General features: G+C 43.3%; 2 protein-coding genes across 2 annotated transcripts; one reads left to right on the top strand and one right to left on the bottom strand.

The window, feature by feature from the left end:
* Window positions 1-204: 204 nt before the first annotated feature.
* Window positions 205-3,000, bottom strand: LOC109468789. Its single transcript, XM_019767127.1, has 2 exons — window positions 1,203-3,000; window positions 205-905 (listed from the first exon to the last, which is right to left on the bottom strand). Exons 1-2 carry the CDS (start codon window positions 2,998-3,000, stop codon window positions 205-207), a joined length of 2,499 nt encoding a protein of 832 aa, XP_019622686.1.
* A 712-nt stretch (window positions 3,001-3,712) lies between these two features.
* Window positions 3,713-12,101, top strand: LOC109468783 (serine/arginine repetitive matrix protein 2-like). The gene is made up of 11 exons (XM_019767115.1): window positions 3,713-3,875; window positions 5,042-5,174; window positions 5,748-5,930; window positions 6,019-6,184; window positions 6,560-6,859; window positions 7,817-8,009; window positions 8,691-8,866; window positions 9,229-9,427; window positions 10,999-11,050; window positions 11,233-11,308; window positions 11,820-12,101. The coding sequence occupies exons 1-11, from the start codon at window positions 3,713-3,715 to the stop codon at window positions 11,943-11,945; spliced, it is 1,767 nt and encodes a 588-aa protein (XP_019622674.1). The 3' UTR covers window positions 11,946-12,101.
* Window positions 12,102-13,513: the final 1,412 nt, after the last annotated feature.

Here is a 13,513-nt window from a genome sequence, read left to right as displayed (position 1 = left end):
CTTTCGAAAGCTACCTGAATGTTCTCTTCCCAAGGAACTGTTAGTTCTACTATCAACACTGACTTTTGGTCCTCTGACCACAGGACAAGGTCCGGTCTCAATGTCGTTGCGCAGATACTACTTGGGAACTGCAGCTGCCTGTCGAGATCTACGCTCATTTTCCACACTCCTCTGCATAATGGGCCACCTCCTATTCTGCTCCTACTAGCTGGTTGCCCCTGTAGGGCTGCTGCCCACTCTTACGAACTGGATTGGCTGTAGTGGTGAGTCTGTTCCTGCTGTTTCCTTCCTCACTTCCTCTAGAGTTACTGCAATTTGACGGAGAGCTTTGTTATGTCTCCACGTATAACGGCCTTGTTGTAATGCAACTGAGCAGTTGGACAAGATGTGCTTCAAGTCTGCTTGTTCAAGACCACACAGCTGGCAGGACTCTTCACTCTTGAACCAACGGGTGAGGTTTCTGGGACTGGGAAGAACATCATAGACTGCCCGTAGCAGAAAGCTCAGTCTGGCATTCTGGATGTTCCACACATCGCTCCACTTAAGTCTCCTCTCTACCGCTCCGTCCCAGTTTGTCCACGCACCCTGCTGGCTCTGGCCAATCGCCACCACTCTTCTCTTCTCCTCCTCTATCCTTCTCACTTCCTGTACTACCAGCTGTCTCCTTTCTCTGGAGTTGGCGTTGGACCACCGGTGTGTTCGCTCCCCCCATCCAAGACCAGTTCTTCCCAGCTGAACTGCACCCACTAGGTCTTTATGTTGTAGTCGGCTAACTGCTTGGCTGATGGTCTCTTTAGCACTCCACTTCTTGCCAGTGCTGATGTTCGTGTTTACCGCTTTCACTGCTGGGTCTTGAGACTCCTCCAACTCCAGAACAAGTTGAACTTTGGCCACCTTGTATTCCTCTGCAATGGATGAAAGCGGAAGGCTTAACATGTTGTCGCCAAACAATGCCACTGTTGACAGACATCTTGGTACACCTAACCACCGCCGAAAGTAGGAATTGGCTTTCCTGTCGATCTGATCCACAGTTGACATGGATATGTTGTACATCTTAAGGGGCCATTTTAGTCTTGGAAACAGCACAAACTGTGCGCACCACACTTTGAGTCTTCCAGGAAGATCACATTCATCAATGCATTTAAGACCACTTGTAGCTTGACTAATAATTTCAGGTCCCCTTGTGGTGTCTTTCAAACTACTTGTGTAGAGACGCCCCAGACTCTTCACCGGTTCTTCTTGTAGAGTTGGAATGGTTTGACCATTCACTGAGAAGGTTCTACTGGAGATCTTCCCCTTCCTTAGTGACAAACTTCTGGACTTCGACGGCTTAAACTTCATACCAGCCCACTCAGTTAGCTCCTCAAGTCTCTGGAGCAGCCGAGCCGTACACGGAGCAGTTCGGAGTATACTTGTGACATCGTCCATAAAGGCACGGACTGGTGGTAGTTTCTCTCCTGATGGAGCTCTCAGACCTCCCACTACCTGTTTGGCGCCAATTAGGAAGATTTCGAAGCCCATGGTGAACAGGAGTGGTGAGATAGAACACCCCATGGCAATCCCCTTCTCCAGCTTCTGCCAGCCTGTAGTGAAAGATCTTGTGCTGATACTGAGCTTGAAGTCTGCAAAGTAGTTCTCCACAATCTGCTTCATTTCGACGGGCACCCAGAAGAAATCGAGGGCATAGCTAATGACTTTGTGGGGTATTGAGCCGTAAGCGTTCGCCAAGTCCAGCCACACAACATGTAGATCTTCCTTTCGACTCCTTGCAAGTTGAATCTGCCTCCATATAGTGTTAGCATGCTCAATACAGCCTGGGAAGCCTGGAATGCCCGCTTTCTGTACTTGTGTGTCTATATAGCTGTTGGAGAGCAGAAAACTAGTGAGACGTTTTGCCAGTATTGTAAAGAACAGCTTGCCCTCTACGTTGAGCAAGGAGATGTTTCGGAACAGGTCTATAGTGGATGACACTCGCTCCTTCGGGATTAGTACTCCGCCTGCTCTCCTCCAGGATACTGGCACACATTTCTTCCTCCAGGCAACTTGCATGAGTTTCCACAGTACTCTCAGTGTCTTCGGACACATTTTGTAGACTCTGTAGGGGACTCCGTTCGGGCCTGGGGCTGCTGCTGCTCTAGCCCTCTTGACTGCTGCCAACACCTCACTCCATTTTGGGGGAGTGACATCCATCGGAACTGAAGGTTCTGCAGGTCTTGGTACGTACCCCGGAGAATCTAGCGGCCTGTCTTTCTCTGGGTCAGAATACGTTGCTTTCAAGTGGGCTTCCAGATCTTCCACTCCAATGGTAAGATCCCCTCCCTTCTTCTCTTCTAACAGTGACTTCGCAAACTTGAAGGGGTTTCTGAAAAACTGTTTCCTCTGGTTCTCTTTCCTCTTACGCTTCCTTCTCAACCTCTCAGCTCTTCTCAGACACTTCAGCCTAGTTCTAACCTCCTCCCACAGAACTTGGAGACCAACTTTCTCATCTGGACCTGCTTTTCTCCATAGCTTCCTCAGATGTCTCCTTCTGATGATCAGCTTAGAAATCTCCTTCTGCCTTCTGCTTATACGTCTTGGTTCGCTAGATCTACAGTCACTCGACAGTGTTCCAAGCCTCCCACTGCAAAAGTCATACACCATGTTGCCAAACTTGTTCAGCTTTCTTTCGACATCTCCCTTGAGGCCTTGCTCTAAGATGTTACTCAAGTCGCTGCCTAGAACTTCCCAGGTGGCCTTGTCGCTGGCTCTGGGCCACTTGATCTTCTCCTTCCTAACAAAACGCTCTTCCTTCTTTGGGCTGGCTACCCTAGACCCTGTGTCATACGTTGGCTGCTTGTCACCCGCTCTGGGGACCGGTTCCACTGGGGGAGTCTCACTGCCTGGATCAGGGTCACCGCTGTTGAAGTCCTGGGTACTGTGGTTGGTCACCTGACCCGTGACCTCTTTCGTCTGACCGGCTTGCGCCGAGCGTTTGCGCTGCTCCTCATTCTGGCATTTCATCTTCCCTTGATGGATCCTGAGACCTCTGAACGTTGTGACCCGCTGCCACCCACAACTGCAAGCCCTCAGTATCTCTCCTTCTCTTGATCTTTGATCGGTCCTTGTCGACAACGGTGGATCTGTTCTAACGGGTCCATCTCGCATCCCCGCTCTCGCAGGACCCCGGGGCTGACTCTTTGTAGAACGACTTGTTGTAAGAGTTGTAGTTATTATTGTTATGTATAACTTGCTGGTACATGCATATGGATTGTATATCTTCATTCTATTGTGGTTGTATCACAGTATGTTATGGGGAAGACAACCTGTTAAGATGATTTATAACGGTGCTCTCAGTTTTATGCAAATTCTGTATTCAAGTTTTCCAGCCTACCTTCTGTATGATGCTATACATGTATTCCCAATGTCAGAGAACAAGTGGGTAGAGTGCTCACCTTGCATTCAGTAGATCATGAGTTCAATCCCTGGCAGAGTCATACCAAAGACTTTAAAAATGGTACATACTGCTTTCTCTGCTTAGCACTCAGCATTTGAGAATGAGTATGGGAGTTAACACGCACCACTACCAGTAGACTAGCCCCCTGCTGTAGTGATTGCACAATTATGTGGCCCAAGGGCTACTGAACCTGAAGTGGGTGCCACCTTATGCACCACGTGGTGTGGGAAGGACTTAAACTTTTTTAAAAATCCAAACCAACAGGTGCAGGGCACGGCCATGCGTGTGTCAGTGGGAGACTACAGGGGCAGGACGGCGGTGGAGGGGGAAGCCTCCCTGAGGATCAACCCTGTGAAGCTGAGCGATGCCGGGGTGTACTGGTGCGTGCTGAGGAGTGGGGGGGTGGAGGTGGACGAAGACTCCATCAGGGTCACTGTGCTGGGTAAGCAAACCGATTACTTCCGACAGTCACCTCAATTTTTTCTAAGCTTTTCCCATTTAGGCCACACCAAGTAAATTTTATGGATGACGTCCGCGCGCGCATTGATTTTGGCCTGTTCCTAGAAAAAGAAACAAGAAATTCCGCTTCCTGTAACTATGACCAAAGAGTCACGACAGTGCCGCAAATAGGTTTGTACGGACCAAAGCTTATAAAGCATCAAGCAAGACTTCCATTAGGAATTCAGTTAGGTACATGCTGCCACATTTGAAGAAACCTATCCTCCCAAAGCACAGGACGACAACTTCTGTTCCACCTGATTTATTGCTGTTTTGATGATGAATAAAAGACCTCTTGCTTGTTACACTGTGTACGTGTCACCTCATTCAATTGGTGTCCTAACATTTGTCGTCTCTTAGTATATTTCTAATCTAGGCATCTTGTTTTTTAGGGCCCTTCTCGTTTTTTTTTCGCCCTCTCGCATTAGATTTAGGGTCTCCAAAGGACGTCATCCATAAAATTTACTTGGTGTGGCCTTATAAGATCACCAAAAGACTAACCAAAATTGCAGTTCATTATCCACTGCCTTCAAAGAAGATGGCAAACCTCACCAATATCACCATACCTTATTATTGATCAGGCAATAGTTCTAGGTACTGTATTTCCTGCAAACAAAAGATTGTTGTATGAGTGTTCTCTTGAGTATGTTGAGACACTCATAGACATCAGTTCTGTCACATGGATTATGCCAAAGCTAGGTTCTCATTTTAACCTGAGTGAAGTAAGGAAAGTGCCTTTCCCAAGGGCACAGCATTGGGGCATGTAAGTGGATTTGAAGCCAAGGCCTTCCATTGCACCACCTGACATCACATGGTATAGCATGTCGGCAGAACATATTGTGCCCGTGTAAAACCCCATTTTTCACAGCTTTCGTTGGATTTTTGGTCAACGTTGCATCAGAATTTTACCTGTTGCAGACAAAATTTTTTCCGACACAACAGTTGGAAACTACAGACGGAATGTAAACTTTATATGCCCAAATACGACCTTATGTAAGACGTTCTGCCAAAGTGCTAGCACAATGCATTACAGTTTTCGCAGGTGCAGTATGTTCTGCAGGTGTTTATGGCATAGATTACACTAAATGTTTCCTGTTGTTCCATCTACAGCTGGTGGGAGGCGCCGCAGGAGCGCTCCACCGGGGGTGTTCTCCAGTCCCCCCTCCAGCCTCCCTACTTCTCCTGAACGGAGGTCAGAAGTCAGAGGTCACTCTGGGTCGCCTGCCGCATCTAGGACAAGCAGGTAAGGGGAAGGGACTCTGCCAATCATCAAATTGGTAGTTGATCTAGATATGATAATATGATATGTACTGTAAATTCCTGAATTTTCGCATTAGGAGGGCAGAGGAGATAGACTTTCAGTGTTTTAATCTCATGGTTGAAACTGTTCTGCATTATAGTACTGTTACACAGTAGTAATACAATGAAAATACATTGGAAATTTTTTCAGCTGAACATTCAGTTTTGTTGATAACAATGTACAATGTTCTATCAAAACATCCGTTCAGCACCAAGGACAGGCCCCTGTATGTATTGTTTGTGTTGCTATGTGAAGGCATGTTGTTTTAACATGGTTTTTAAACATTTCTGTATTACAGTAGCAATGGATATACAATGCAAACTCATATTTTTCTGGTTGAACATCAGATATCAAGTTTTGTTTATATTGTTTATAACTGTATCATGTGAGGCTTTGCAAAACGTATAACAATATGTGGCTATCAGAACACCCATTCAGCCTCAAGGACAGGTCCATACATGTATTGCTTGTATTCTATTTAAAGTCATGTTGTTCCCAATCTTGTTTCACTTCCAGCAGGCCAGGTTCCAGTGGGTCACTACACAGCAGTCACTCCTTACCAGGCTCCACACCAGACCTCAGCAGACCGAACAGATCACCCAGTCCGTCTGTGGCCGCCACCCGGAGAGCTTTCGAGAGAAAAGTAGCGGCAGCAGGGCCAGGTCTCAGGACCCCCTCTCCCTCCCCCTCCCCCAAACGGTTCACCCCACCCCCCCGGACCCCAGTCCCCCCTCCCCCAAACGCTTCACCCCACCACCCCCGGACCCAGTCCCCCCTCCCCCACCAGATCCAGCCCCACCCCGGGGAGGGGAAGGGCCCCCAGCCCCGGCGGCAGCATCGCGGTGAGGAGGATTCCCAGCCCAGGGGGGAGCAGTTTTGTGGTAACCTCAGCACAGCCCTACTCCCCCAGGAGAGCTTCCTGGTCACCTATGTCTTCACAAGAGCTCACCAAGGTGGCACGCACTTAGTTCTTTTATTTCTTATTCTCTACTGTAGGTTAACTACTATTATTCTTAAATCACACAATCACGCTTCTTGTAGTACACCAAGCTGGCAGAGGAAAGTCACTCGCAACCTCATTTTTGGTCTTTATCTCTCACCTTTCCTTTATATTTTGAATAATGTCCAAGATACAAAAATGGACTAGTGCTAAATAGGATGTTGTCAACTAAATTGGTGCTATCTTGATTTTTTTTTACTAAGCTAGCGCAATGTATATTTCAGAATGTAGTTTGCAGTATATCACTACATGTATTTCATGTACTTGCAATTAACCTTCGTATTTGCAACTAACTTATTGTTACAATAATGATTTATTTGTTCTTCAGTCTGCCACAAGCCCCAGAGATGCCCCGCCGCCCCTCCCCACCCCTCCCCCTGATGCGAGAAAGCAGCTTCGGCCGCTACGGGTCCCTGCTGACAACTACTCTGACGCCATCGAAGGCCACACGGCACTCCTACGCCTCAGCATCGTGGCCTCCAAAACCCCGCTGACGGAGGTGGAGTGGAGCAAGGAGAAGAAGTGGAGAGGCCGCACGCTGGTGTACGAGCGGAAGGGGCCGTCGCGGGTAAAGTCTAGCTCCTCTGGTGTGCTCGCCGGTCACGCTACCGCACTTGTGACCCTGCGGGCAAGTTTGGTCTTACACACTAACCAATCAGCTTTGCTTTTGTTAGAGGACAAGCACACTAATTTCAGTTTTGGTGCCTTTTAACCCAAAATCGTATTTGCAAAAGGTGATTCCTTGGTTTATACCAGTCTCACACACATCTGTATCTTTATCAGTATAGCCGTTATAACCGCCATTCGGCATAACACACCAGCTTTGCAGGCACTTGGCACGGCGGCAGCTAGGCAAGCTATATCACACCAAACACATGGGGGTGATATTTGACCCAAATCCCCAATGTGTACAGGACTGGTATAAACCAATGAGTCTAGCTCCTTTTGCAAACAGGATTATGGGTTGAAAGGCACCAAAACTGAAATTACTTTACTTGTTCTTTAAGTCTGCCTTTTCGTTGTTGTTTTGCTGTTGTTTGTTTTGATGTTGTTGTTGTTGTTGTTGAATGCTTGCCAACTCGGCTGTGTTGTTTTTGTGCATACTCATGCAGCAAACTCACATGTTTGAGTTTAATGTTTTTACTTGAAAATTAAACTTATGTTAAAATTTTTGCCTTTGTTGCTTGTTATATCATAGTCTACCTTAAAGCAAGTACAGTCAAAACTGACCAAGAAGATCTCTCAGGGGGCTGATAAAATCTACTCAGGTTGTCACTACAGACAGGATTCTTCATGCTCGTGTCACTGGCAAAAAGAGACCTCCAAGATGTGGTCACACTTGTACAGGTTTGACTGTAGCTTGTTTTCCCTCCTGTATGGCACTTTATAACATGGATTGTAAATTTCTGACAAATTTAAATCCTTGCAGGTTGCCCATGGAACCTTCCAAGGCAGAGCGTTTATGGACAGCGATTTTTGGTCACACTTGTATAGGTTTGACTGTACTAGCTTGGTATTACTCAATGACATGTACTGCACTTTATAACATTGATTGTAAATTTCTGTCAAATTTAAATCCTTGCAGGTTGCCCATGGGAACTTCCGAGGCAGAGCGTTTATGGACAGTGACTTCGAGCCACACCTGCGCATCCAGCCGTGCAAGTTCAGCGACACGGGCATGTACTGGTGCAAGGTCACGTCTCAAGGTCGGGTTACCCTGGAGGAGAATGTTCATCTTACCGTGGACAGGGAGGGATCGCCAAGGTCTCCAAGACAAAGTAAGGAAAAGGGAAAGTGTAATACTGATACCTCATTGGGTACTAGTACTAGCTTCAAAGTTCATCTGTGTTGTTAGAAGTTGCTCTGAAACAGATTTGAACTGTAATTGCCAACACAGCTGCTATGAATTGCAAATTCCTTCACTGGAGTTGAACAGTTGAAAAGTTTTATGTGTTGGAAATTACACTCAATTACAAACCTGTGTCATTGGGTTTTGAACAATTAGAATTATATCAGTATTATCAATATCTCATTTTTATTTGGTTAACCCTTGTCCTGCGGGGCCCATATATATATGGGTTGCACATACAGTACCATCTATATAGTGCCCTGTATATGTGCGATTTGGGGGTGTTTCTCGTGCAACGCATCACACCGCAGCGAAACGCAACAAATGCGGAAGTAACTACGCCGCCGCAGGGCAAAAAAAGTCAAGGGTCTGTGACCTGATTAAGACATGAAATTATTTGAAAATATTGTGTAAAAATTGCCAGCAGGACAGTATGATACAGCACAGCATACATTACTGATGTTATGACTGTGTACATATAAATTTTGACCGTGTATCTTATAATTCTATTCTCCCAGGCCTGACCCTTAATAATAGTCTAGGACTAGTTGAACAACCCTTGCCACTGTAAGCCAAACTAATGAATAAATATGGCTGTGTTGTTTCTCAGCCTCCCCAGGTAGACAGAAAGTGTCCGGCTCCCCGAGGAGTGGGATGTCCTCAGCCCGCAGTGAGTCCAGCCTGGTGGACGCAGCAAGGCTTCAGTTTGAGGAGTTGGCCTTAAAGTCCAGCTCAGAGACAAAACTCAACACCAGCACCAGCTTTGGTACTCCTGGCAGTCTTAAGGTAAGCACAAGTGAAGATACATGTTTACAAAGTATTCTTAAAGATAAAACAGGCTAATCTTTAAGAATTTATAACCACAGTTATATGTTACCATTATTGATTTCCTCATGGCATGTGTTATTACACATTTCAAGCTCATTCATCAAATGCTTTCATTTGTAACATCTTCCATTATATGAATGTATTCCATCTTTGTATTTTCTATTAAAAGATATTTCAACATCTATCATTAAGAGAATGACATTTTCAAGGAATTAAGGTTCAAGCTCTAAGATTCAAGTTATACAGCTACCAGAAGTTTCTGTCTGTAGTTAATTGCATAGTTATACAGATTTTACATTGACCATTCCTCACTCCACCAGAGAGATTCCTACGTGAAATATCAGCAAGCCTTGATGAGGAAGGAGAAGAAGGAGGAGACCATGCAGAACTGCCGTGACGAGGACTCCAGTAGTGACAGCAGTAGTGAGAGTTCTGGGGCGTCTGACTCCACACCGGACACCGTGGTTGCTGCCAACGGACCTGTTAACGCATTCAGAGAGGACTCAGGATATGATAGCAGTATGTTTACTCGCGTTTGTTTGTTTGTTTAAGCCTTTGTTTATTCATGAAAAACTTAAATCGGCCTGCTGGTAGCTTTTTTTTTTAGGTCATAAGGGAAGAGTTGTGGTGAAGCTAGACACTGTGGTTGCTGCCACAGTGTCTGCCACGGACCTGTTAATGCCTTCCGAGAGGACTCAGGATATGATAGCAGTATGTTTACTCGTGTTTGTTTGTTTGTTTGTTTGTTTGAGACTTTGTTTAGTCATTAAAAACTCAAATTGGCCTGCTGGCAGCTTTTTATTGAGGTCATGAGGAAAGAGTTATGGTGAAGCTAATGCTAAGTGCAATATCATGTTTTATGCATCCTTCTTCATGTTTCTGTATTTTAACTTTATGATGTGCAATAGTGTATATGCTTGAGTTCTTTTGAAGAAATGTACATGTACAATGTACATTGATTCGCACTTCAGTGACTCAAAGATCAACTAGAAAGGCCAATATTTGCTTTGGAGCAAATACAGCGATGGGTTCACCACATTTTACGACATGGCAGGGAAAGAATGAGAAACACAAGGGAAAACAATGATTTACATTGATATAACTATAATATGAAGTAAAATACAACTAAAACAACAGTTGGATAGCTATTCCCTACTTTATTGGTTAGGATTTTTAATTGCATAATGCAAACTGTTGATTTTCAAAATAAAAAAAAACGTCCATGCCCGGCATTCCAATGCTGGAGCAGGAAAGCTTGACATACCTACCAAAACACTTGAATACAGACATACATACTGTCAGTATGGAAATGCTTCTGTGCAGGTGTTAATCAAGTTAAATCCCAACAGCCAATCAGCAAGAAGTATAGAGGAAAGCTGCATGCCTATTGGTTGATGCCCTGCATTCCATTGTGATGACTCATGCCCAAACGTGGTAAACAAGGCACACTAACACAGTAATACATGCTATAACACAGCCAAAAAACTCAAATAAAACCATTCTAAAAGCCTGTATCACAATAATTCAAAAAACACCTAGGGGTATTTGCCCACTGTACCTCCATACCAAATTTCAGGACCTTGGGCCCTAAAATGAAGAAGCTGAATCCATTTAAAAAATGGCAGGAGAAGAAGAAGAAGAAGAAGAAGAAGAAGAAACATCAGAAAAAGCAATATGGTTTCACCACACCACTTCGTGGTGTGGTGAACCCATAATAAACAATTCTTGAGTCTTGAGAAAAAAGAGGTTCGCGTCAAAATATCACAGCAAGTGGGTTACGTAACTGAAGTCCTAATGAATTACTTTTTGACAAGATAGTGTTTGATTGCTTTATGTGTGCTTTTTCTCTAATTTCTGTCCCTTTACCTGACATGCGGCACAAGGATGTATCGCAACGTATATTGACTAATCTTGCACAAGACAGGTATGCTTATACATGTAATTCTACAGTCACAATGATTGTTTGTTTTGGTTCTTCTTTACCCTCTACATGTCAGATGCACCAGTGATATAAGATAAGAGGCCTCTTAGCATTGTTTTTTTAGGTTGAAGTATCTTCAAGTTAATATTATCCTGTTTCACTCTTTCAGCCCAAACATCCAGTACTTCAGGGTTGCTCACAACAATCACACAGCTCAAAAGGTATGAAGTATTTTATGGATTGACCCTTAAATATCTAATAATAATAGATGCGTTTCTTTGTACCTTTTGGACTTTAAATTTAGTTAGTTTTCAACAATTGAGCAACTGTTTAACCCATTGTCTTCTTCCATTAAAACTTGCAATGGTTGGTAACTTTTTGACGACCCTTTCTTGTCCCGCAGACAGTGTATCAAGGGCCTTGGGATTGAGATGCTGATGAAAGCCTACTCCATCATCGACTCAGGGGAGGATCTAGAGGTACATGTAAGAGTAACTTCCAATTGCTATTTTTGATTGATAAGTATTAACTAAGCATCAAAAATAGAGTCATATGGCAGTGAAATATCCATATGTTACATTGTCATGAAAGTTAATCTGTGTTGGTAGTAACATGTACATGAGGCTTCTTTTCTAAGAAACTTAAAAAAGTGCATTTCTTCCATATTTCTTGATATTGTATTGTTACACTACGAGTAAAGACACTCTTTTTTTACACAACCAAGTGTTTTATTCACAGCCCACGTTTTGGTTACAGTCTATCACCTTCCTCAGGGCAAGCGACACCTGTGCTGCAGTGCAATGTGAACCAGTCAGAATTGCCCTGAGGAAGGTGACACACAATCACAGAAACGATGGCTGTGAATAAAACACTTTGTTGTGTAAAAAAGAGCGTCTTTACTGAGTGACTTACATGTACCAACCTGATGAAACTATTCACAGAATTGTTACACCATGTGTTGAAAGTAACATACTTTCCCCTCTCTTGTAGAACCAGCTGGTGAACCTGATGGGCAGAGCCAGGTTTGAGCTGTACGCAGACAAGGTGTGGCAGCTCCGCTTTCTGGAGAAATCCCAGCTCAACAACGAGGCCAACTCTGACACCATCCCTCTATAAACCTGTATATAGTAGAGTGAATTCATTTCTAAAGCTAACATCTAGCACACCAGCATCCTTCAGTCGTTCTACATTTCAGTAGGGGCATTGTCATTAAATAGCTTAAACACTGTTCAGAGTTAGATGTTCAAGTTTTAGTTGTAACAAGCTGTTCGGTGTAATGTAGCCAGCTGCCAGCTGTAAAGCTGGTGTGTTATGCCAAACGCTGGTTATGCCGGCTATACAGATACATTTACATGAATGCATGGGTCCTCAGTGTGATAGATGTTGGTTGGGTTGAGGAATGAATCTTCTCTACTACATACACCATCCCACTAAAAATCTGGTTACCAATACTGTAACATACACAGAAATGACTGCAGGGTCACTGAACATAATTATACAATGTATAGCAGTATTTCAGAACTGTGACTATCTAATTCATATTGATTGAACTACAAATTTGGACAGTTGGTTTCTGTCTATATTGTATTATACACTGAAATGACTACAGGATTACTGAATTTGGTTATGTAGAGATATACATTGAAGCCATTCAAAATTAGACTTTTTTTGCCTGAAAATGTGTGTTGCAGAGAGTTTATACATGTAGCATCAGAAGAAAGTATAATAGACAAAGCATTACCAGTAGTTACGCATGTCGATACTATCTTCTAGACATGATTACTTCTTTTTAAGGAATGAGGGTCACTTCTTGCCTATGTTTAGTAAAAGCTGGTTACTTTATACAGTTGATTGCAGTGTTGGTTGTAAGGAAGATTGTATTTTACTTACTGTTTCATTTCTTGATGGAGTATTCTGTGATATAAGTTACCATACAGTGTGACTGTTTGCATTTTGTGGGATGGAAATAACATTTGGTATCTGAAATGATTTTGTGTATCATAACTGTTCAAAGTTTTGATTTGTAAATGTTGGATCCATTTGTAAACTACTAATAAATTTAAAGATAACACACATACATGTAACTACAGAAATGTAACATACATGTAGTACATTTAGACTTGTGCTCATGTTTCATATCGCATTTTGATTTACTGAGTGCTGTCCTTAACAGACTTGTTGCTGTGTTTTTAAACAAAGATTTGTATATTTTGCAGTGAGATCTTCTATTTTTGTACTTTGTGTTCTATTGAGAAAATAATAAAGGTGTGGTTTACTTGGAATGCATCCTCAGAGTCTAATTCTTGTTAACTTATAGACATAGTTGTAAGCAGACAAATGACAAAAAATCTTGTACATTTGTGGTCATACAAATTTGATATTATGTATTAAAAGTGTTGCAGTTATCTCCAGACTAAATGTTAAAACAAAAACAAGCTACATGTATATGTTGGCTCCAAAAAGCAAAACTTTTCTGCAATTTAGAAAAGTCAACCACAAATTTGTTGTGAGGTATATTCATGTTTATGCAAATAGAATTTTCACACCATTACAGTTATTCAGAAGTATTGCCAATATAGTCACAACTGACATGCATGTGTGTAACGTTACATTGCACAATGATACTTGGCAAATATGCAAAGAAAAGGTTTCTGTGTATCTAATAAACCAGCACCATTTTGTAA

Source organism: Branchiostoma belcheri, unplaced genomic scaffold (assembly GCF_001625305.1).
Source record: "Branchiostoma belcheri isolate BF01 breed outbred unplaced genomic scaffold, Haploidv18h27 scaffold10, whole genome shotgun sequence".
NCBI classification, from domain to species: Eukaryota; Metazoa; Chordata; class Leptocardii; order Amphioxiformes; family Branchiostomatidae; genus Branchiostoma; species Branchiostoma belcheri.
This window is presented reverse-complemented; position numbering and strand designations above follow the sequence as displayed.